Source organism: Nansenia antarctica (assembly GCF_963989245.1).
Source record: "Nansenia antarctica genome assembly, chromosome: 4".
Taxonomy (NCBI): Eukaryota; Metazoa; Chordata; class Actinopteri; order Argentiniformes; family Microstomatidae; genus Nansenia; species Nansenia antarctica.
In genome coordinates this window covers 58,550,202-58,574,443 of record NC_137689.1, presented here as the reverse complement: position 1 = coordinate 58,574,443, position 24,242 = coordinate 58,550,202, and the positions used below count along the sequence as shown (strand labels likewise).

Here is a 24,242-nt window from a genome sequence, read left to right as displayed (position 1 = left end):
CTATTCAACAAAAGATAGCCTTGGCTACTGCTCTTAGATGAAAGATACATGTAATGGCATAATATTATTGACCATGGTTCATAAAAATAAAAGGCTATTATATGTCTGAACTCTTTGTCTGAAATACTGAATTTATTAACAACGTTTTACATAACGTTATAATACGCATCCGTATTGTTGTTGTTGTTGTTGTTGTTGTAGTTGTTGGTGGTTGTTATTGTTGTTAATTGTATTATCAGATTATCATTATTAGATACAAGAAGTGTGGTGTTTGTCGTTATGTCTGTAAAGAAATCCAGGCTGGATAAATTGCACCTCCAAGATAAAAAAGTGGGATTCACTTAAAGTAAACATTATCAGCGCTGTTGTTTGTATTTTATGCGTAAAAAGAAAATATTATTTAATTCCCTTGCAGACTATAAAATGTGAGTGGCGTCTGGTTTGTCCAATAGCAGCAGAGAACCTACCGCGTGTATTCACATAACCAGGAAGTGTTTCAATAGTGTCAATGCACGAGAATCCAATGACTTGAAAAACACTGATAGAATCTACATTTGTAAAAGAAAGATAAGTTGAACAAAATGAATTATATGCCAGGAACAGCCAGCCTCATCGAGGACATTGATAGTAAGTCGCCACCTAGGTTTTAACTCCGCAGGTATCCACGCACTCCTGGCTGCCTGTTTGCTGGTTGCATGGTCGACAATGTTTCTGGATATATTTGATATTAGTGCACAATGCCTTCAAATATTTAGTCCAGACGTGCAAAGATAATGACTCTTCTTCTAATATGCAACCTGATGTGTAGCCTATACACATTGGTTACACCTTTCAGGTGAGTGTGTGGATACCATACCTGCACACTGTCAGTGCCTGACCATTGTGAAATCTGCATTGACAAATGCCCACATAAAACAAACATGATATCCTTTGATACCCCAACAAATGCTTTCTCAAGTTTTAATAGCACCTTTTCCATTTACAGAAAAACATCTCGTCCTGCTTCGAGATGGAAGGACTTTGATTGGGTTTCTAAGAAGCATTGACCAGTTTGGTATAGTACTAGTACTCTTGCTTTGCATACAATGGCATTGCATTGCTCTACATTACGTTACAATTAAAACTAAAAGTAAGAAATCCTCCATACTCTTGTCGTTTTTAGCTAACCTGGTGCTACACCAGACTGTAGAGCGGATCCATGTAGGTAAGAAGTATGGAGACATCCCAAGAGGAATCTTCATCGTCAGAGGGGAGAATGTTGTCCTATTAGGAGAGATAGTAAGTGAGCTCTGGTGCATCTCAAAACTTAATGATTCGGTCACACAATATTTCCCCCCAGCTTATTGTTCAGATAGGGCTCACAGGCTCCTTATTAAACGAAGCAACAACATCCAAGCTCAATAGGCTCTGCCTAGTAACATATGGTGATGGTCACAGACTATTTGACTTCAGAGTGTCTGTTTTCTGTGTAGGACTTGGAGAAGGAGAGTGACACATCCCTGCAGCAGGTGTGTATAGAAGAGATCCTGGAGGAGCAGAGACTCCAGCAGCAGGCGAAGCAGGAGGCAGAGAGAGCCAAACATCTGGCCCTGAAGGAGAGGGGACTGGCCATGCCACGCGCTGACATCATGGAAGAATACTGATCACAGGCCTGGCCATCTCGATCCTCAAGATTGAAGTTGCCCTTAACCGCATATCTAGGGTCTGATTACCCTTCCACCAATCCTACCCTATCCGTAGAGTGGTGAAATGATCTTCAATCAGTGGTCAGGGGCAGCCTCTTCCTGGTCCCCTCTGGAGTGAGTTGCCTGGAGACTTAATAGATCTTAAATCCATTGTAGGATAAAGTTCAAGGACAGGGTAAAGATGATCTTAAAGCTTTGGGGAAACTTACTCTAGATGGGAGCAGGAAGTATAGTAATAGTGGCCTCCACTTCTAAACTCCTCCATTTGGACTGATCTAAACACAGATAGGGGAAGGAAATATGGTGGATATTGACTGGGAAGTTGCTTTTACCTCTCTACAGTGCTTTTACCTCAATGCAGATGAATGGAGGGGTAGCCAGTTTTGACTATTGTGAGATGCACCCAAGGAGAGGTGGCTGTCCATACCATCAGGACCAGCTTCTTATTCTCTTCGATAATGACAGACATGTATGTAGGAATTATATAAAGTGAGCTATGAAAAGTCTGATTTTTTTTCATTTGTTTTGTAGTGTTGCCATAGGTTTGCTCACTGCCTTTAAACATACAAGCAGATTCCAGAATCCAACTAACTAATTGAAAAACAAAGCACTTTTGTTCACAATCACAGTTTTATTATGTTTTAAAGAGTATCATGAAAGTGGAACAATGTATAGTATTTGGGGGTAACCTTTCTGTGAAACTGGAGTTAACTTATTATAATTTGCCACCCATGTATAGATTGAGATTTATTTAGTTGTACATCACTGAAAATGCCTTTGTTGTATTAAACACTTTTATTTATTTTTTGAAATATTATGTCTTTTGTTCAGTGGTTCTTAGAGTTAAGTAGTGTATAGTGCTGGAGTAGTCTTTTTGACGGCCAAACACGACTATAGAGCTGAATGAAAGGCGGCATTTATCTCTGAGAGGCGTGGGAAATAAAAGTGTGTTCGAGCGCTACATGTCTTTATCCTCCTGGTGGCGCTGTTAGACTAATCAATTATACTGTACTCACATGCTAAACAATTATAGCCTGATAAAAGTCATGAATAGACCGTGAAATGCTCCTCAATAGACACCGATAGTTGGTAGCGTAGGCTATACCCTATCGGTCTGGAGCCTACATGTCTGTAACTTTGTTGTTATGATTTCAGTAGCCTTATTGTTGAGGTAATTGTAGCCTGTGCCACAGGAAAGACTTGAATGAAAAAGACTAAAGAGGCGGTCCTTTTCAAGTTTCGCATGACATCAGGAACTGTATTCAAAGCCAAAACTCGTAATTGACAGCGATTGACTCACCTGCAATCGTGCGCATTGCCTTTGACTGCGCGAGCGCAATTTTTGACTAATTTAGCGTTTGAAGTTACTTAGGTTTTTCGGATTTTAAAAGCGAATTAAGATGCTGTTATGCCATTACTTTGTTCGGTGTTTATGAATTTGTTTGATATTGCGCTCATTTATGTGTGGAATACGGTCATTTAACAGATATGCGGTAGCCCATGAGCGCAAAGCAGCTTGAAAGCTAAAACAACCTATAATTTCGAACGAATTATTATTATTTTTAATTTTTTGGGACGATTACTTCTATGGTCCGCATCACTCTGCGTCTATGGAGATCGAGAGCATGGTGGCGAATAGTGCACTTATCAGGGCCAGGGGAGGTAAGACATGTTTTTGTAAAAGAAAAAGAAGATGTGATTGTTATTTTTATTCGCTTGTTTACTTATTTCTACTGAGCCATTCTGTTTAAAGGTAAGGAATGTATTACACCATTGCCTAGAGCTTACGTAGCAATGGATATTGTATAAGGAGGGTCGTCTAAGGCTATAATGCTGAGGAGGCTTGAGGAACCATTTAAGTGGCTGAATGCTGCACAGAAGTCCTAGTAGTTTTTATTGATATGTGCAATAATTAATAATTATGTGCAATTCAATTAATCATTGATCATGCTCTAGTGTTCTACAAGTTGTGGCCTCATTAGACCACGGTAAACAGATTTGATTCAAGTTTGATTCAAGTGTCACGTTAGTAAGTTCAGACACCGTAACCCTGCACAACCTACAGGTTTGCATCAGCAGGACATGGCCTCTCCTGTGTGAGGGGATGGATTCTCCTGTGTGAGGGGATGGATTCTCCTGTGTGAGGGGATGGCCTCTCCTGTGTGAGGGGATGGCCTCTCCTGTGTGAGGGGATGGCCTCTCCTGTGTGAGGGGATGGCCTCTCCTGTGTGAGGGGATGGATTCTCCTGTGTGAGGGGATGGATTCTCCTGTGTGAGGGGATGGATTCTCCTGTGTGAGGGGATGGCCTCTCCTGTGTGAGGGGATGGCCTCTCCTGTGTGAGGGGATGGCCTCTCCTGTGTGAGGGGATGGATTCTCCTGTGTGAGGGGATGGATTCTCCTGTGTGAGGGGATGGATTCTCCTGTGTGAGGGGATGGCCTCTCCTGTGTGAGGGGATGGCCTCTCCTGTGTGAGGGGATGGCCTCTCCTGTGTGAGGGGATGGCCTCTCCTGTGTGAGGGGATGGAGTCTGGAGGAATGCACTTTCTTTTGAGTGAACCTTTGTGTGCATGGTGGCGGAATGAGGAAAGGACTCATGAGAAATGATTTTGCCTCCTGGCAATTTTCACTGTACTGCTTCCTTAACAACACAGGTCTTATATGTAGTAACTAATGTAAATGTAAAGACGTGGAACAGGTTTCTTTAAAGAAGCAAAGATGGCAAGGAAGATGTCCAGGAACAGGTTCACACTCTTTCATCATTTTCTCTAGAACAAGGATGTAATAAACATTCTATGAAGTCTATGAAGAACTGATTTCTCACAATGGTTTGGTCTATTTATAGAGGCCCTGTGTGTTTTGACAGAGCCCCTGTGGGACTATACAGTATGGCTTTAGATTTTATAGGTGAATCTTCTCACTTATTGACATCAAACTGTTACAACATCCATACTGTATGCTGCATCGTATTGATACTGTTCTGATGGTAAATCCAACAGCACACCCCCCCCCCCCCCAAAGATTTTGTGTGTTTGTGTGTATGTGTGTGTAAGAGCTGTCATTGATGACGAGATTCACCACCGTATTGGGTGTGCCAGTGAGGCTTTTGCTAGGCTGAGGAAGAGAGTTTTAGAAAATCGGGACATCCAGACCAAGACAAAACTCCTAGGGCCGGTTTCACAGACAAGGCTTAAGCCTAGTCCTGGACTAAATCACACTTTCAATGTAAAATCTCCATTGAAGATGCTTTTTAGTCCAGGATTAGGCTTAAGCCTTGTCTGTGAAACTGGCCCCTAGTCTATCAAGCGGTAGTTCTACCTACCCTGCTTTATGGGGCTGACAGCTGGACCACCTACAGCAGACACCTAAAAGCCCTGGAACGTTACCACTCCAAGATCCATAGGATCAGCTGGGAAGATAGGAGAACTAATGTCAGTGTCTTGAAGGAAGCTTACACCCCGCACCCCTTACACCCAGCATTGCCACAACCATTACCAGGCACCAGCTGCGATGGGTGGGCCATGTCATACGCATGCAGGATACTCCTCTTCCCAAGCAAATGCTTTACGGCCAACTAATGGAAGGGCAATGCACCCAAGGGGGACAGAAGATACGGTACACGGACAACATCAAAGCCCACCTGAGAAAGTGCAGCTTCAATCTCAACAACTGGGAGGAGGTGGCTCTCAACAGAACTCTGTGGAGCAGCATGGTCTATGTTGGCACAGCACAGCCAGAAAACGACCTCCACTGTGCCGCAGAAGAAAAGAGGCAACAAAGAAAGGAGAGATCCACCACCCAAACGGCCCCTCTAACTACCACTACCATGACAACCATCCACAAATGCCCCCATTGCAATACAATCTGTGGATCAAGGATTGGCTTCTACAGCCACCTGAAGACCCTCTCTACTACTACTCTCTACTACTCTAGTAGAAAGTGATTGCCGATGATGACTGTGTGTGTGTGTGTGTGTGTGTGTGTGTGTGTGTGTGTGTGTGTGTGTCTGCAAGGTTGTTACTCAGCCCGATAATCACACTCTCCTTTCATCATCTGGATTATGATGAATAGATTTCCACACGTGTTCAACAAGTATGTTCTCTGGAGTGAGACACACACACCCTAACCTCCTCTCCAGTTGAGGAAGTGACATCCCACATAAAAGCAGGTCTCTTTTACAGGTGGCATCATCACACCTGGGTCACCGGTAGCAATGTGATAGGTCTGCGGCTGAAGGTAGTGTGTGTGTGCGGAAGTGTGAGCGGAGCGCGCGTGTGTGTTTGCCAACGAGTGCGCGTGTGTGTGAGTGAGAGGTCTGGGTGAGGTCACAAACAGGTTGGACTTCTTTCTGGGTTCTGTCTGTCAGCAACATCATCATCAGCAGAGACAGAAGCTATATATAGCACTGTGCAGATTTCTCTGTCACTCACTCACTCATGCACACACACACACACACACACACACACACACACACACACATAGAGTTTGTATTGCAGATGATGAAAGTAGAGTAACTGCAACTATGGTATGCAGAAGTGCAACCTTCAGATGCACAGAGATGTTATGTGAGGTCTAAGGTGTGCCATACATGTGTCTGAGAGTATGATGGATTGCAATGTCACCCCACAAGCTCTGTTCCTGTTCCTATAGCTATTTATAGACTTAAGTGGAGGATGCCATAGGTTGGAAAACCTAGAGACACCTGCATACACACCTGGGTACACACCCACCCACACACACACACACACACACACACACACACACACGCAAGAACCCAGCAACAGGTTTTCATTGACGTCAACGAGAGTGTCAACGAGAGAATCGAGTTAGGATTCCACCCCAATAACAATAACATTGTTTAACACAGACAGGGAGCTGTGTGTGTATACAGCTGTATTTGCAGATACTATGTATGCTTCTCCAGGCTTATGTGGAGAGTGCAGATCAAAAAGTATTCCAGGTAATTAGCATGTACTGACCTCTTATTACAGTATTAAACTTCTCACACCCCTTTCTCTCTTGTCTCTGTGTCCCATTTCTCTGCAGTGACAGGGAATGGGAACGGGAAAGGAAGGAGTCAGAATTGGAGAGAGATGCTGCGCTTCCCTCATGTCTCAATGTGTATGGAGCTGGCTAACAGCATCGGTCAGTGTGTGTGTGTGTGTGTGTGTGTGTCAGTTAGAACATGTATCATTGTGTGAGGGCAGAGAGAGAGAGAGAGAGAGAATAATATCTAATGTGATATGTGTTTTTCTCTATAAGGACTACACCAGCGAGGCTGTCATTGTGTGTGAGTTGTGTGTTATTTTGTTGCGGAATGTATTTGTGTTTCTGCTACAGAGCGTGACTACACTAGCCTGTGTGTCATGCAGCCTATCGGCAGAGAGATGTTCCGCCTCTTCTGCGAGGGAAAACATGACCTGCAGCACTGCTTCCCCCTGCTGGATGCAATGGTAAACTCCACTACACAGGGCTTATTTCACTCTGAAGGACTTGGTATGGTCCTTAGAGGGAGAAAGACTGAAGTGGAATTAACCCTGAAAAAATGCAACTGTAAATGTGCAACTGTGTACTATAGTGATCTCCTCTTTATTATTTAGTATGTCATTATTATTAGCTCAATACTCATGGTTAAACTAACATTATTGTGAACTTACTCAACAAAAATGATGATAAGGAAATTAAATTCAAATCAAAGTGTTATTTTCTGAGATGAGATTTACTGTGTGTGTGTGTGTGTGTGTGTGTGTGTGTGTGTGTGTGTGTGTGTGTAATTGTCCCCCTCAGGATGACTATAAGGTGAGATCAGATGAAGAGAGGAGGGGTTCCGGCATCAGAATCATTGAGAGCTTCCTCAGTGGACAGGTAATGCCCACACACACACACAGATTCCCGGAACTGGTTGTGTCAGGTAGCTAGAGGAAGAATCCTCAAATGAGATGTGCCTCATTTAATTCAGTTTTTTTCTTTCTTCTGGCACATGTTTCTCAATCACCTTCCTACCACACCAATCCTGGGATAATGTCCATGTCTTTGTGAAGTGTGATGTGTTTTTTTGTGCATTATCATTTATTATTGTCACTGTGTTTTTATATGGTGTGCTTGTCTATTTGTGTTAATTTGTGAGTGAGTGTGCCTGCATGCATCCATTTTCATGCTCATGTGTGTGTGTGTGTGTGTGTGTGTGTGTGTGTGTGTGTGTGTGTGTGTGTGTGTGTGTGGTCAGTCCCCTAAGTGTGTAAAGGTGTTAACGAGCCATGGACAGAGGTGCAGGGAGAGTCTGAAGGTCCACCCCTGTAAGGATTCAGTCTTCACTGACTGCAGAGAGTAAGTCTTACTGTGTGTGTGTGTGTGTGTGTGACTGTGTGTGTGTGTGTGTGTGTGTATGTGTGTGTGTGTCTCTGTCTGTGTCTGTGACTGTGCTTACTCCTCTCTCTGTGTTTAATGTCCCAGGGCCCTACATGTGTTTCTAAGCGGAACTCCATTCCTTCAGTATCAGAAGAGCATGTACTTTGACCGTTTCCTGCAGTGGAAGATGGTAGAGAGGTCAGTTGTGTGGATGTGTGTTTTATTGTGAATCACCTTACTCACAAGAGTGACATCTTTAACCAAAACTAAATCAACATCCCCGCCGCCCGCCCATAGACCCTTGTAGCGGGGCGTCACAGTCGATTTCAATGTACTACTATTAGCAATTGAATAAGCCTAGCAGACGTCCTGATGAAGTCACACCATTTGTCCCACCCTAGTGGTGGGGCGTCACAGTCGGTTTCAATGTACTACTATTAGCAATTGAATAAGCCTGGCAGACGTCCTGATGAAGTCACACCATTTGTCCCACCATTTTAACGCCCATAGTTGCCTATAAATGGTCAGTGAAACGCACCAAATTAATATTAATCTATTCTTCAGCGTTCTATTTTCATATTCTATACCCTTAGACCCCTAGATTGGGTAAATCAAACATATTGAGATACAAATGTAAACTCTCTCTCTCTCTCTCCCGCCAGACAACCTATTACTAAGCGCACATTCAGACAGTACAGGCTGCTGGGGAAAGGAGGGTTTGGAGAGGTACAGTATGGCTGTTTTCACAACAAACAATCATATTGAATAAATGTCAGACAACAGACAAATGACTTTAGAATGTTATGTAAGCATTATTTAGGCCTAACTAAACAGTCCCCCAAATTAAATAATCTCTCTCTCTGTCTCTCTCTCTCTCTTTCTCTCTCTCTCTCTCTCTCTCTCTCTCTCTCTCTCTCTCTCTCTCTCTCTCTCTCTCTCTCTCTCTCTCTCTCCTGCTCTCCTCTCACCCTCCCTTCCTCTCCTGAGGTGTGGGCATGCCAGGTGCGTGCGACAGGGAAGATGTATGCTTGTAAGAAGCTGGATAAGACCCATGTGAAGAAGAGGAAAGGAGAGTCCATGGCCCTCAATGAGAAACAGATACTAGAAAAGATCAACAGCAGATTTGTGGTACAATTCATCACACACTTGATTCTCTCTCTCTCTCTCTATTGTGCAGATTTGTGGTACAATTCATCACACACTTGATTCTCTCTCTCTCTCTCTCTCTCTCTCTCTCTCTCTCTCTCACACACACATACACTAACACTCACTCTCTCCGCATGTAGGTCAGTCTGGCGTATGCCTATGAGTCCAAGCAAGCTCTGTGTCTGGTGTTGAGTATAATGAATGGAGGAGACCTGAAGTTCCACATCTACAATGTGGGTACTCCAGGCCTAGACAGGGACAGAGTCCAGTTCTACACTGCAGAGGTCTGCTGTGGTCTACACCACCTACACCAGAGTGACATCGTCTACAGGTCAGTTCTGTGGTCTACAGGCCAACTTTCGCTAGTGTGTCAGCCTTCAGCTCTGACTATGGCTCAACACTGTCATGGAGGTGCTTGTAACACAATATTGTCATACTGATGATAATGCATTCTATGGATTTCAGTCTTGTGTTTCATGTTTCAGAGATCTGAAACCGGAGAACATTCTTTTGGATGACAATGGTAGGTGGACTTTTTGGAACCAGTATTCACCACCAGTATTTGCTACTGTGTGCAGAGCCGGCTTAACCTATTATGGGGCCCTAAGCTCTGAATGATTTTGGGGCCCCTCACCTCACACTTAATTCACCTCAAAGTTTCGGAGTAACAACCAACACATTTGCTATACCTCCCAAGCACTCGGGGGGTGGGGTGGGGGGCCCCTAGTGGTCAGTGGCCTCCGCTCATGGGCTCTGACTGTGTGTATAAATAGGTATACCACACACAAACATGCCTACCATAGCTAGATCAATCTGCTTCATCTTCAAAATCCAGCAATGCAGCTTATTGTCCTTACTAAGCAGGATGTGGATGATAATATCAACATGATAAGGCCTATCTCACCTTTCAAGGAAGTTCATACTATTTTAAGAAACTCTTAATCATCCATTTACCCTTGGCAGTGTGTTTGAAAGCTTGGAACACCATGGAAAAAATTCCAAGCATACTACAGGGATTAGTAATTATCTTCTCACATACTTGTCAATGCCAGTTACCACTCCTACCATGTCTAGTGTCATTTTGTCACTGTTGTGGGTAATTATCTAATTGCCCAGAACAGTGAGAAAAGCTGTTCATGATTGAATGCTACTATCAGCAAGTAAGACAAAGCCCACATGCTTGAAGATTGCTTTGCTTTTTGCTTTGATGTGTGTGTGTGTGTGTGTGTGCGAGTGTGTGTGCGAGTGTGTGTGTGTGTGTGTGTGTGTGTGTGTGTGTGTGTGTGTGTGTGTGTGCGCGAGTGTGAGTGCGAGTGTGTACAATAATTCTCCCCTGATCCATTTGTACTCCTGGTCCTCTCCAGGGCACATCCGTATCTCTGACCTGGGTCTGGCGGTGAAACTGCCTAAGGGGGATCTGGTGCAAGGCAGGGTGGGCACAGTTGGCTACATGGGTATGTGTCCCACTATCAATATCATTTGGTGCTATTGTTTCTAAACTGCATGAAGTGTGCAGACACTTTACTTTGTTTTCAAAACACTCCTGCTTGCCCTCAGCTCCAGAGGTGATTGACCATGAGTATTACGGGATGAGTGCTGATTGGTGGGGCCTGGGCTGTCTGGTGTACGAGATGACCGCTGGACGGCCCCCATTCCGGGAACATGGGGAGCGGGTCGTCAGATCTGAGATGGATAGAAGGGTACAGAATGAGGAGGAGGAGTACGGGAAGATGTTTACAAGCGAGGAGAAAGACCTCTGTCGCCAGGTGAGGCTCCAGGGGTTCATTCACTCTCCTCTTAAGCACGGGGATTCAACTACAGGCCTCAAAGTCCACTGCCTACTGCTTTTCATTTCTGCCTGGAAGTTGATTTATCAATGTTATCTCTTGTCTCTCTCTCTCTCGATAGCTGTTGGCCAAAGACCCAAGGCAGAGGCTGGGGTGTCAGGGCTCTGGGGTGGAAGGGATTAAGTCTCATCCCTTCTTCAAAACCATCAACTTCAGAAGGCTGGAGGCCGGGGTTATTGAACCCTCATTTAAGCCTGATGTAAATTCTAACTCCTCATCTCTAACCCCTAAACGCCTAAACCCAACTGTAACCTGAAACCTTTCAAGGCTCATACTGAGTTAGTATTGATGCAAATATTAGTCACAGAGCAATTAGGAATACCCATTTGAGATGACCATTTGGGTAGTGAACCTTTGAACTTCTAAATGCTAAAACTTGTACCATAGTCTCCTGTGGTTCCCCTCCTTGACCACGTCTCAGTTCTTGTTTTCACCTCCCTCTCCTTTTCCCACCTCCCTTCCTTCTCCTCTCTCACTCTCTTTGCCTCTTCTATAGCCCAGAGCAGTATATTGCCATGATGTCCATGACATTGATGAGTTCTCCACTGTGAAGGGAATCAGCCTGGACCAAACAGATGACAACTTCTACACCAAGTTTAACACGGGCAGTGTGCCTATAACCTGGCAGAACGAGGTAAAGGACTTCTCTCATTCAATTATTCAAAGTCAGTTCCACTGGAATCTAGACAAAGGATGAGAATCTGTCTCTCTTTTTGTGCCCCCCTCCTTTCTCTCTCTCTGTCTGCCTGTCTGTCTGTGCTCTGTAGATATTGGAGACAGGGTGCTTCGAGAAGCTGAATGTGTTTGGCTCACAGATGTCCCTACCCCCAGACCTGGACTGGGACCGGGGCCCCCCCCTCCAGAGTCCCAAGCGCAGCTTGCTGGACCGCATCTTCCGCAGAAACACGACACATGTGAGACACACGAGGGACGTGCGGTCAGGGGAGGCAGAGCCTGACCAATAATATAGTCCAATGAAAATAGCTGTTATGAAAAGTAAAAAAATAAAATTATGAAATAAAATTAATATTACAATTTTCCCACTGATTTATGTTATAAATGTCATTTCTATGATCCCATCATTTTTTATAGTCAACCAAATGTGTGCAGCTCCGCTGCAAATACAGGGAGGGGCAAGAAGTGCAGCGACGAGTTTTGTATCACCCTCTCCTCAGAAACTGAATGGAGTGCGGGCAATAAACGCGTGCCTGTTACAAACTGCAATGAAAAAGCAGCAGAGGGGCGGCAGCTTCCTGTCTGCTTCACTGAGGGGCAGTACAGTACCCAATACTCTCTATTGAGCCCACGTAATTGACACTCGTTCCATGTTAGCTAGCTCTCTACCAAAAACTTCCAGCGCTGCAAAAATGGAAAGCGTTATATCTAACCTTAGAAATGTCTCAAAATTGGACTTTCAATCAAAACAGAGAGTGATAAACAATGGAAGACCAAAGCCTGAGCTTAAGTACTTCAAACGAAGACGCGCACACACACACACACACACCCATCACACCACACACTGTACTACGATGTAAATTATGCCAAGTTCAACATACCCAAGACATACTGTAGGTCTGTATAGTGAAGGTCTATCTATTGATGTTTTTTTTATTTTATTTTTTAAGTACAACATTTAGCTGCTAAACTGAACATCAGCCTCTCCCACCACCAGGGCTGTACTTCTATTTCCACTTCATATGTCAACCTCTGTGAAAACTTGATGTCTTGGTGACATTTAAATAACAGATTACTACTCTTGTTGCAGCATCCAGAAGAGTCGAGTGACCCTTTGAGCAGTGAGAAATACATTGGCTCAGCAGGCCTGCTCAGCTCCACCCTCTAGAGGTGGATACACTACCCTACAGCAGCCAGTCATCCCAGAGCCTGACCCATTACACCAGCCAGCCGACTGTACTGTACCAGAGCTCCATACATTAACACAGCCAAAGACCATAGGAATCTGTACTCATGTTTTTATCTCTATATCTTTCTCCTTCATGTACCCAGTCTCTTACTGCAAAAGTGAAGGAGACAACTTACTTTCATTGACATTTCCCACCATTTAACTGTGTTTCTCCCACTCTTGAAAAAGGTGTTGCTGATATATTTTGTTGCATCAGTCCACAAGGAAATCTTCTTTGTAGCTTTGTTTTTATAACGAAAAATAAAGTCCGTCAATAATGAACACAAACGTTTTTTTGTCAAATTTTTACTTTATTAAAACCAGCATGAATATAAAACAAAGGTAAATAAAAAACTGAACCCGTTGGTAAAACACAAATAATTCACATCTATGAGAACTAGTAAGTAATGACCATAATAGAACACTGTACATCTGAATTAAATCACCATGGGAGCATACCAGAGTTGCAGACATTCCTTTGTTCTTTGATATGTTATTCTGTCCTGCACCTAATTAATTGAATGTTTCTACTTTTCATAACAGAACACAAAAACACAATAGCCTGTTCATACTTGAAGAATGTCAACTCACAACTGGATCTGTTTGACAAACATTACATAACAGAATAAGAGTGGACGCAAAAAAAGAACTTGACTTTCAAGTTCTACATCAAAGGGAATCATATTCTTACTTTTATGGCACTAATTTGAGATAAAAACTAAATATTGATTTGTTATATTGTGCTTGCTATCCCTACAAACGTGATTTTACTGAACAGGAATTTGGAGGTGCCTTTAAACAACCGTCTTTATAGTCAGGCTTCTGTTTATGAGCAAATATTCAGAACCAAATATTACCCACACAAGTGTCAACGTGTTTCCTCTATATGCATTTATTGGTGGCGGGCCGCCACGAACGAATTTCCTCCGCCACTAATTGATTCAGACAGTCCACTGTGATTCAGGCTGCGCAGAAAGGCAGCGAGTTATTATGACCGGAGAACAGAAAAAAAGCAGATTGAAGCTAGATTTAGGCCGCTTCCAGACCAACATTTCGTTACGATTTAGGGGTAGTTAGTTACAATATGTTACAATGTTGCAATTAACCTCGTCGTTTGTGTTCGCACAGCAATCAAGACTGAATTTCTCAACAGGCGCGCGGCGACGCACTTTCAAAACAGTTTTGTGATTGGTCCCAATTTAGCGGGACATTTGGATTTCAGGAAATCCCTTCCCTCTCTCTCTCTTAGCCCGTCGCCGGTGCCTTTAATCCCGTATCCTAATCGAAAATGCAACATCATCAGCGACGACTGTGGGTTATTGCATTTACTGCTGTTCTCTGGTTCATGTTCTTATACCAGTGCTCAGTATAGAGTATTTTAAATGAACATTCGTAATGTATGTCTCTGATGTTCATGGTCAATTAAATCAGCCTATTTTGTGAAACAAATAATGTTCCCGCTAATGGGTTAACCCAGCATTCTCGCACCTAACGTGCAAGCACCTAGCTTCGAACTATTCATAGCAATATGCGCGGGGCAAAAATAATCTATTGCCTCTAAAATCACCACGAACAGAACGACGGAGGTACGGGTAAGCAGGGCTCATGTCGGTGTCATCAAAGGTAAGAGATTGTTTTCTTTAACTCAGCTGATGCATTACATTGTTGTTGTTGTTTACCGAATGCTCCATCTGACTGTCACACTGTGATTTTACTTGTGTAAACAGTTAATGAGTAACGTTAGCCGGTTTTGTGCGTGTACTCTCACGTAGGCCTACTTCAGTGGTGTAGTCTAGTTTTTTCTAGTGGGTATACTGTGATTTTTCCCTCCCAGCCTCATATCGTTCATAAAAATACATCTGCGCTCCCTGTCTAACGTTATATATATCTAACATTACATGTTATAAGGTTGATCTGTGCATGATAGTGCTGCATTTTGGCATATTTCATGTCGCATCTCCCCCACGTTGATGGTATATGACGCTATAGTCAGTCCCAATGGTCCAGAAGTCAAGTGCTTTGTAACACAGACGGGGTGAATTTTATGAATGAAAGTGAAAGTTCCGTCACAAAACGCCGTTACGTATCCTCACACATTGTTAAGTGGGTGTATGGAAATCCTTGGCTTTCCTAGTGGGTATACGGCGTAGTCCTGCGTGTCACCTAGACTACACCACTGGCCTAGGCCTACTTCGTATTGATCTCTGTGTGTGTGTGTGTGTGTAATGCACGTTCCGCATGTTCCGCTGCAGCTGTAGGATATATTGGTATTTGATCACCTTACGTCTTTGTTTTGAGCGCCAGTGCGCGTTTTATGCGCGTGTGCGCACGAAAGAGGACCGCTCCGCCACTAATGTGAAAAATCCTGGAGGAAACACTGGTCAACCCATTTAACGGTGGGTTTTTTATTAAAGTAACCAATGACAGTAGAAGCAGACAATGTTATTTCTGGAATCCACAAAGAGACCGGTCGGCTGAAGAGATCCCGGGGACCAATGTTTTTTTGTTTGGGCGTCTTGTGTTGAGCTCTGGTGTAGAGAGAGTGTGTGTGTGTGTGTGTGTGTGTGTGGTTATCCCTCCCAGGGGGGGCTGCGTCTCCCATCCACATCTGTCTCCACATGGTACAGCATGTCTGCTAGTGTGTGCTCGATAACCGCCCCCCAGCCCATGTCACTCATCTGTGGGACAAACACATGTATTTCATTAGGTACCAGTCAGGAAACATCTGTAGAGTGACACATTGAAAGAGACTGATCATTCTTCACCTGATGATTGGTCACATTTCGATACATATTGAGTGTCTGTGTGTGTGGACTCACCGGCTGGTACTTGATGTCCTTAGGAGGGTGTTTGAAATGTGGTCCAAAATTAACAGACACCTAAGAGAAACAGATGGGATAATCATTTAAAAACAGGTTCGACTACATTTATTTCCCAACAGTAGTAAATACAGGTATTTGTCTCACACACACACACACACATACACACATACACACACACACACACACACACACAATACTGACTGTGCAGCCTCTGTAGAGGGAGATGGCGGGGAAGTACAGCCCCTCAAACAGGTTTTCATAGGCCTGTCCCTGGTTCACCCCGTTCTTATAGAACAACATCTGGAGGAGGGTAAGACAGAAGAGTCAACAAAAGCAGTCATTATCTCCTGTCAAACATTGGTCTTCCGGCCTCTCTTACAGCACAGGAGTCTTTATACTATCCTCTTCTTCTCATCATCATCATCATCTGCACTGATTTGAAAAATAAAAAGAAACTGGGGGTGAAAGCAAATTCCACATTGTTTTCACCTATCCTGTTTATCTAGATCGGTGCTGATGAAGACGACAAGGGGAGAGGAAGCCACAATAGATTTGACAGCATTAACCTGTGTGGTCAGAAAGGAGACTCACCTTGCTCGGGGTGATGGTCTTCAGGCTCTTCTCTGCTTTGTCTAAGTAGTCCTTCTCCTCAAAGTAAAGGTAACTCTTGAACTTAATGAGTGCCTGAGAGAAAACAACCACACACACCCAGAAAAGTTCAAGTCTCAGTATTGAAACAGAGTGTGAATATCCAATCATTGTGTTTCCACTAGCTGTTTGCCACTAGTCTTTACCTTGTCCTTGTATGTATCAGGCAGGGCCTTGGCGGTCTCTGTGCCATCAGGCAGTTCGATGAAGAAGCCCAGAGTGTCTCCCTGGCCGTAGCCTGAGGAAAAGTGCTTCCCTATGGACTGGTGGAACCGGGTACCCTTCTTACTGCGCCATGAGTAGCTGAACTTGTCATAGCCTAAAGGGGCCTGCAGGTTACCTGGAACACACACAAAAATACATAATAATTGTTTATTGCATGGCCATGCAATAAACTTGTTAGTCAATCGTTGGAATTTTCAATTTTTTGCTCTAGGCACAGGTTCAGCCATAGTCGGTGCCCCTGGAGTGCCTTGCTCAAGGGCACATGCAGCTACCTCCTGAGGTGGGGATTGAACCAGCAACCTGCCGGTGTGTGTGTGTGTGTGTGTGTGTGTTACTGTACCTAGTGGTTGAGACCAGCCCAGTCTGGCTGCAGTGTCAGGGGGCATCTCGTCAATGGACACCTCAAAGTACCAGGAGCCCTTCCGTACGCCGTGAGACGCTCGGACCATAGAGTAGCCCTTCTCCCCTGTCACAGTCAGGCGGTCGTCAGAGATCTTCAGCTGGGGGGCTGGAGAGAGAAAGAGAGAGACAAACACAGACACGCACTTTGTAACGGCATCCAACATAGTGAGACAGCCCTAACCTAAAATAGACTTCTCCCCTAGTCTTCAAGCAGGGCTGGAAGAAGAGGCTGCACACACTGTAGCTCAACAGGACCAGAGCTGGTGAGCACTGCAGTGAGGTGACGGTTACCTCGATCGTGCAGCGCCAGCAGAACCCTCTCATACAGACAGGCTCTGTACAGGTCCCCGGGGATGGGTTTGCCAGCCCAGCAGTCCAGCTCCAGCTTCTCTGGGTCTGGGGCGTGGGGGTCTGGCTCTGCCAGGATGTAGCGGTAGCCATCCTTATTGAAGGGGTGCTCCAGGGGATAACCATGGGGGGGCAGGCGCTGGGCTGAAAACAGAGGGTCGCTACAGGAGGTGGAAAGGGAGAGATGTTAGCGTGAATCATCAACACGAACCATTGAAGACCAATGTTTAGGTACTATGTGTGTGTGTTTGTTTTCTACCTGCGTGTTCTCTTGGCTGCTCCAGCTGTTGCGCCCTCCTGTTGCTGCTGCTGCTTGCGTTTGGCTCCTCTGCCCTTCCCGGGGCCTGGGGCCAGGCCACCTTCACACAACACACACAGGTTTGGATTACACTACTGAACCCACACACGCATACAGACTTCGAAGATTAACATTGCGTATGTGCACTCCACATGGCACATATTCTGAACTTGGGCCTCAGCATTCAGGTATCAGCCATTGAAAGCAGGTTTATTAGGAGATTGGTGTGTGTGTGTGGTGGGGGGGGAGGGGGGAAGCAGGCACATAGAGGCAGGGATTAGTTCACACAGCAGCGTCGTCCCAACACCAACAGCCTCCTCCTGTCCTTCTTTATCATGGCCCAGTCCCAATCAACCTCTCGACCGAGACATTAGCCCCTCTCCCTTGAAACTTCTGATAGAAGTGAAAGGATCTGATGGTTTGAAGAAATATGGTAAAAGTTCATTCATTTGGGTAAGCAATGACTAGGAATTTCACAAAATTGCTTAGCCTAATACCCATCCGATCCGTAGAAACCTATGAGAAGCATCTAAGGGTAGAGGTCATCTTTAGGTGAAGAAGGATGGAAGAAGGCCACTACACTACGAGTATTTGATGAAAGCCCATAGTGCAAATCCAAAATGGCACCCTATTCCCTACAAGAAGTGCACTGTAAGAGGAAGAGAATGTCATTTGAGACGCGGTTCTCAGGTTGGGAAATAAGAACCGAGGAGCAGCAAGCCAGAAGATATGGCATCATTCAATCAGTCCACCAATCAATAGCTAAATCAAAAAGGACAAAAGCTTCAGGGCACCAAACATATGCAGAGAGCAGGGGGGGCTGGGGAGTGACAATTGGAGCAAGATGAAGTTGCCTATAGACAATGATCTAAGGACAGTTTTCTGTTTTCCCACTTATAATTAAGGGTGGGATTGAGAAATAAAGCTGATTAGATCTGTGCATACAGGCAATTTCGTCATGATTGCACAAAACACACAGCAGTGAAAACACCACATATTCACCTGAGAAGGTAGATCCACCTGGAATATAATGCATAGCATTTAAGATTGCCAACATCAGTAACAATAATTTATGTAGACACAATGTTTTAGTTTTAGAGTATATTTAACTCACATTACATAATACATTACTACTCCCTGTTAAAGGGGCCCTCCCTCATTGAGTTTTACTTTCAACTAAATGTCAGTCATCACTTTCAATCAGGCTGTGTGTTGACATTCGGTGTGTACCATTGAGCCCTCCAGGGGTGGGGGCCGAGGTGGTCTGTTTCTGGTTGTCGTAGGATGGTCCAATGTTCCCCAGATCCTGTCAGCATAGCCAAATGTCAGCATCACAGCAGACCATATCAGGCAGTAACAGTATTAGAATGGGCAGAACGTACATTCACTTCGCACAAATGTACAAGTGTAATTCTTGCATTGTGTGTATACCTGGTCCAGCAGGCCAAACTTTGGATAGTCTTCCTCTGGGTCCTTACTGCCTGGGTCAGGGTGCTCCTTCACCAGAAACACATCCCGTTCTTTACTCTGAAAAACACACAAAGGGGCGTCTACTCCTCAGTATTTGCACTCACCTTTTTTTCAAAACATTGAACATGTACTTGAACTATTTGACTCAAGCAAATGATCTTGTAATGGCTAGATAATGTGTGCTAGATTACCATAGTCTTCACTATGTTGTTGGGCCAGGTTAGTTTCCCTGGTCTCTGACGGGTGGTCATGCACTCCCAGTACTTATCAATGAAAGGTATGATATCCTGCAAAACAAAAACATGGCACAGCAATCCATTTATCAAAGCAGTCATGACATGATGCCCTAATAAGACTGGTCATTCACTGTGCAGCATGCACTGCAACAAGACCAGATGGAGATAAGCTAAACAGAACTAAATATCTGTATTTATTTTTCTTTCTTTAGTTTTATGCCACAGTGTATTTTTAACCTTTCTGCTTTTGATGTTTTTAGTGATCTTTATTGTGTTGTGCTGTTTTTATTTCTTTTATTGACTGTAGCACTTTGAGATTCTTGGAATGTAAAGTGCTTTATAAATACAATCCATCATCATCATCATCATCATCATCAAATGGCATGTTTAAAGATTGGCCTTCAGGATATCAAGTGTCGTATTGCCAGGTCATATCACATAGTACAGTATGTTGTGTGTGTTTAATGTTCAGCTTATTGAGAATGCCCACCTTGTCTTTGGAAAACATGGTCTTTGGGTGCTCCTCTTGGGTCCTGGACCGCCATGTTAGGTTAGCCAGACCTGTGAGGCACATCTCCTTCAGGTCTGGGAAACACACATAATCAATAACACGTCCTTGATTAAAAAAGATGATACAAAATGGAAGTGGATAGTTGAAAGAACCAAATCTAAATGTATATTATGATCATTATATAGATTAGTAAGGCCCGGCTGCGCTTCGGCTGAATCCCAACACTTACTAGCTTGTTTCCTGAGGAAGTAGGTGTTGCCGCTGTGATGGCACACATTGCAGTGGAACACATAGTTGGTCATGAAAGGAAGGCAAGTTCTGTAAAAGAAAAGTGAGAGAGAAAGACTGACCAAACACTGAAAGGCCATATCGAAGGCTTGGTGGTCTACAGAAAGCAAACCTACATCAGACACACTCCTCACAATCATATAACACAATTTTTCTTCAAAAGAGGCATTTGAGTGTCTTGGTGGAAGCTACTTGATAAGAGGCAACAACTTAGAATGAAATGACAGATCTAATACCGTTACCAAGCCATACAACCTTCCTCAGATAGACTTACGCAGTGTCAATGCTGAAGGTGTCTGCAGTGAACCACTTCATACAAAGGGCACACTGCAGCTCCACCTCTCCCAGCTGCCTCCCACTCTCCTCGTCACCTGACCCAGTCTGGGCATCGGCCGCCTCTGATCCCTCACCCCCTGTGTCCTGGGGAGGCAGGGACAACACGTTAGCTCAGTGTTTCCCCCAATTATTATTTTATAGACTTGTGTAGACAATAAGTGTTGCTGTTACTCTCTCTGTAAGATAATTCAGAAAAGCTGTAGTGACGAATTTTACAGAAGTAGACAGTAGTATAGCCGTCGCAAATTCAAGACCTCCAATGTTCAAATAAAATGTGCATGATATCAGGTATTCCTATGCAGTGGGAAGGGGAGTTAATGCCATTAAAAAAACATTTAAAAAAATGTATTTGTAAAAATGTCCAAAGATATAATGTTATATGTAATACCATCGCCTCTTTGCCATTCGAGGACTCAGTCTCCATGTTAGCTGTCAGGTCACCAAATGAAGCATCACTGAAAGTAAACACACGAAGTTAACTGACTGGTTATCATTATGACATTGCCTACCTAACGCTGACTTCCATGTTAACTAACCCTGCACTACTAATATATACATATTCTACTGGTGCAAAGAGGACAGTACTACAACAACAAGCTAAATTAGGCTAGCTAATGCTATCTGCCATTCATTGATTCAGCCAGTCACTCAGAAGTAAGTTGGCAGCAATACTGAACCAGAATCAGATATAGGAGATGAGGTAACTACTTGGATTATCCTTCTTTTCAAGTTAACAGGTAGGCTGGCTAAAAATGTACTACTGCATTAGATTAGCCTGCTATATAAAGCAAAGCAGTTAGCCAGTTAGCTAGCTAGCCTTTGCATCACCAGTACTAGCTAGCTAGCTAGTTTGTTGAGCGCTGCATGTACTATAATTGTATCGCTTATGGCTGATTATGTATCTAGCTATCTACAAGAATATCTATATGATAGCAAATCACAACAATAACGCTTCTAACGGAGACTCACCCCTCTCCAGTGTCTGGTTCAACAACAGATGCACTGCCCGCCTCTCCCTCCGACGCCATGTTTCAAACCAGTGAAATAGTACCGCGAGAGGTTTGGGACAGGGCTGGAACGCCCAACGCTGACTTGTGGTCAGTTTGTATTTTTGCGTCTTGGGGCTTTATATAGATTCAGGGTGTTGACAACTGAGCGTAGATCAGTGGAAGTGGTGTCCCTCACCTTTTCATATTGGTTGAAACTTCTATTGCTATTAGTTCGGGTGCTTTGCTATGACTTAGACTTTAGACTTTATTTTTTATTTTATTTGTCATTGCTACAGTACAGGTACCAAACAACGAAATTTAGGAGGGGAGGCTCCCCTGGTGTTTAGGAAAGGAAAAAGAAACACATTTTAGAAAAAGCATAGATGCATAAAATCACAAGAAGGTAAGGAGCTGGTTTACATCAATAAAGGCTATGTACACAATCCACTGTACTATACTGCACAGATAGTCAACTAGGGTTGTCATATTGCACAAGAAAGTATTTTTTCACATTATTTTAAAGTGTCACAGTTTGCAGGCTTGAAAATGTACATGTTTGTGCCTCAGCACTAGCTGCCATACAATCCGTCCGGACTGTCCTGGGCCCAGAACTTAGGCCTTTTCTGTGTTCAGGGCCTTGACGGCCCTGTGGTAGAAGCTGTTCTTCAGTCTGTTTGTCTTAGCGGCCGGGGTCCTGTACCTCCTGTTCGAGGGCAGCTTGACAAAGTGTTCGTGCCCAGGGTGGGTCGGGTCCTTGGAGATCTTGGAGGCCCTCCTGAGACAGCGTGTTTTGTTCAGCTCCTCCAGAGAGGGGAGGGGGGCGCCGGTGATCTTCTGTGCTGTTCTCACGACTCTCTGTAGCTCGTTTCTCTCCGCTGTTGTGCAGCTGTGGAACCAGTTGGAGATGCCGAAGGTGAGGATGCTCTCCACTGCGCCGTGGTAGAAGGCCACCAGTATCTCCTTCTTGTTGTGTTGTTTCCTGAGGCATCTCAGGGTGTATAGCCGCTGTTGTGCCCTCTTGATGGTGCCTTTAGTGTTGTCCTTCCAGGCCAGGTCATCCCGCATGTTGTGAAAGCATGATTGGGATCAATTTCACTTCTATTTGGTCAATTCTGAAACGACATTAAAATGATATAGTATATTAATATAATTAAGTAATGACCTTATAGAAAATGAATGCCACTTTTCAACTATGATTTCTAGTTTAAAATGATGTCTTGAATTGACTGCATTGAAAATAATAAACAATGTTTCCAGAAAATGTATATGCTCAAAACATCCCTAACATCCATTTGGCTTTATGGATAAAGGCAAACAACAATTCAGTTTGACAAACACAACTAATTAAGTTTGTCTACCATCATCATACCAAAAATAATGTTATAAAATTCAGCAAGTTGAAATATCTTAGCTTGTAACCATTCATGCATATATTCCCAAAAGGTCTTATATCCACATTTTAAAAAGAAATGATAAATTGTTTCAATGTCTTCTTTGCAAAATACAGTCATTTTGTTCCAAATTCCAAGTTTCTCAAATGTTCGCCTGAGGGGAGTACAAAATGGATCACTTTAGCTTTAGGTGGTAATGAGGGAAAATTAATAACTGGTGTGTACTTCATAACAAAGCAGTTGCGGGATCAATCTATTTGGAAGTATGTCACTAATGAACTCATGTCACCCCTCTCCTTCGCACCCTGCACTGGCTCCCGATAGCAGCTCGCATCAGATTCAAGACCCTGGTGCTTGCATACCAGGCAGCTAAAGGGACAGCCCCTGCCTACCTGAAGGAAATGGTAACCCCCCAAACCCCTGCCCGCTCACTCAGTGGCGTAGCGCAAAATCCCGGGGCCCCCCCGCAAGGTGGCGGCGGGGGCCCTTTCGCAACGGAGTAAAAAAAAAAAAAGAAAAAAAAAACTTGCGTTTTTTAGAGGCCGATGCGTTATTGACGTTGCGAAATTTCGCAATATGCACTCTACATTCTAAATGCTTGACTTAGCAAAAGGTACAAACAAGTGAGCGCAATAGCCTATAACTAAAACCAAATGGTAGACTACACTACATCAGTAGAATGTATTATAAGTAGAATAGTACAAGCTTTATTTCTTTTAACAAAGTGTGGTGTGCACAGCAGTGTGATATCTGTAAACATATCTGTAGACTCTCCGCTAAGGGTTGCCAGATGGGATTGAGAATTTCCAACCTAACCAATCTAAACACTTCTAAATCCACCAAAAACCAGCCCATCTGGCAACCCTGTCTCCGCTGCATCAGAGTCTACTTGTTGCGTAAAATTGGCCAGGGTTAGTCAAATCCTTTGTTGGACATCTCGTATATTGGTATATTGTGGCATTTCTTTACTGTTTGCCATCTGGTCTAGGAATACCCAGGGAGACGCAGACAGCAGAAGTAGATTCGAATAGTAGAATAGAAAAAAGAAACAGCTATATATAGCCTAATCATGCTGAATTACAGTATGTACTTCTGCCTGAGTTTGAGTATGATGCTGCCCAAATAAATGTTATTGTTTAGTGCTGTACGCTTTCGTGGTATTATATTGTGTGAATTATCATCTGTATGTTGTTTTTCTTTCACTCGACTAACCGCCGAGATAATACTTGAGACATGTACTTCCGTAAACATACATTTTTTATTAGATTTTTTTACAATATCGGACCGACAGTCCCACATATAGCGGCTATAATGTCCGAATAGAGAATCTACCACCACCTAAAGAATGCT

At 43.8% G+C, this 24,242-nt stretch overlaps 3 protein-coding genes across 3 annotated transcripts; 2 read left to right on the top strand and 1 right to left on the bottom strand.

Moving 5' to 3' along the window:
* Nucleotides 1-581: 581 nt before the first annotated feature.
* On the top strand, nt 582-1,643 carry LOC308156791 (U6 snRNA-associated Sm-like protein LSm1; the record flags this gene model as incomplete). The annotated part of the gene is made up of 4 exons (XM_080530228.1): nt 582-627; nt 986-1,054; nt 1,163-1,278; nt 1,473-1,643. 4 exons carry the CDS (start codon nt 582-584, stop codon nt 1,641-1,643), a joined length of 402 nt encoding a protein of 133 aa, XP_080386354.1.
* A 1,652-nt stretch (nt 1,644-3,295) lies between these two features.
* On the top strand, nt 3,296-12,868 carry grk5 (G protein-coupled receptor kinase 5; the record flags this gene model as incomplete). The annotated part of the gene is made up of 15 exons (XM_080529528.1): nt 3,296-3,347; nt 6,737-6,829; nt 7,025-7,137; nt 7,950-8,011; nt 8,138-8,230; nt 8,695-8,758; nt 9,020-9,160; nt 9,319-9,509; nt 9,664-9,701; nt 10,543-10,632; nt 10,736-10,944; nt 11,087-11,224; nt 11,522-11,659; nt 11,793-11,939; nt 12,791-12,868. The coding sequence occupies 15 exons, from the start codon at nt 3,296-3,298 to the stop codon at nt 12,866-12,868; spliced, it is 1,647 nt and encodes a 548-aa protein (XP_080385654.1).
* A 372-nt stretch (nt 12,869-13,240) lies between these two features.
* ash2l (ash2 like, histone lysine methyltransferase complex subunit) lies at nt 13,241-21,540 on the bottom strand (the record flags this gene model as incomplete). The annotated part of the gene is made up of 17 exons (XM_080530216.1): nt 13,241-15,606; nt 15,748-15,807; nt 15,952-16,050; nt 16,342-16,434; nt 16,545-16,738; nt 16,964-17,131; nt 17,317-17,534; nt 17,633-17,732; nt 18,674-18,691; nt 18,902-18,977; nt 19,103-19,198; nt 19,333-19,428; nt 19,868-19,962; nt 20,118-20,206; nt 20,451-20,596; nt 20,901-20,967; nt 21,482-21,540. 17 exons carry the CDS (start codon nt 21,538-21,540, stop codon nt 15,499-15,501), a joined length of 1,782 nt encoding a protein of 593 aa, XP_080386342.1. The 3' UTR covers nt 13,241-15,498.
* Nucleotides 21,541-24,242: the final 2,702 nt, after the last annotated feature.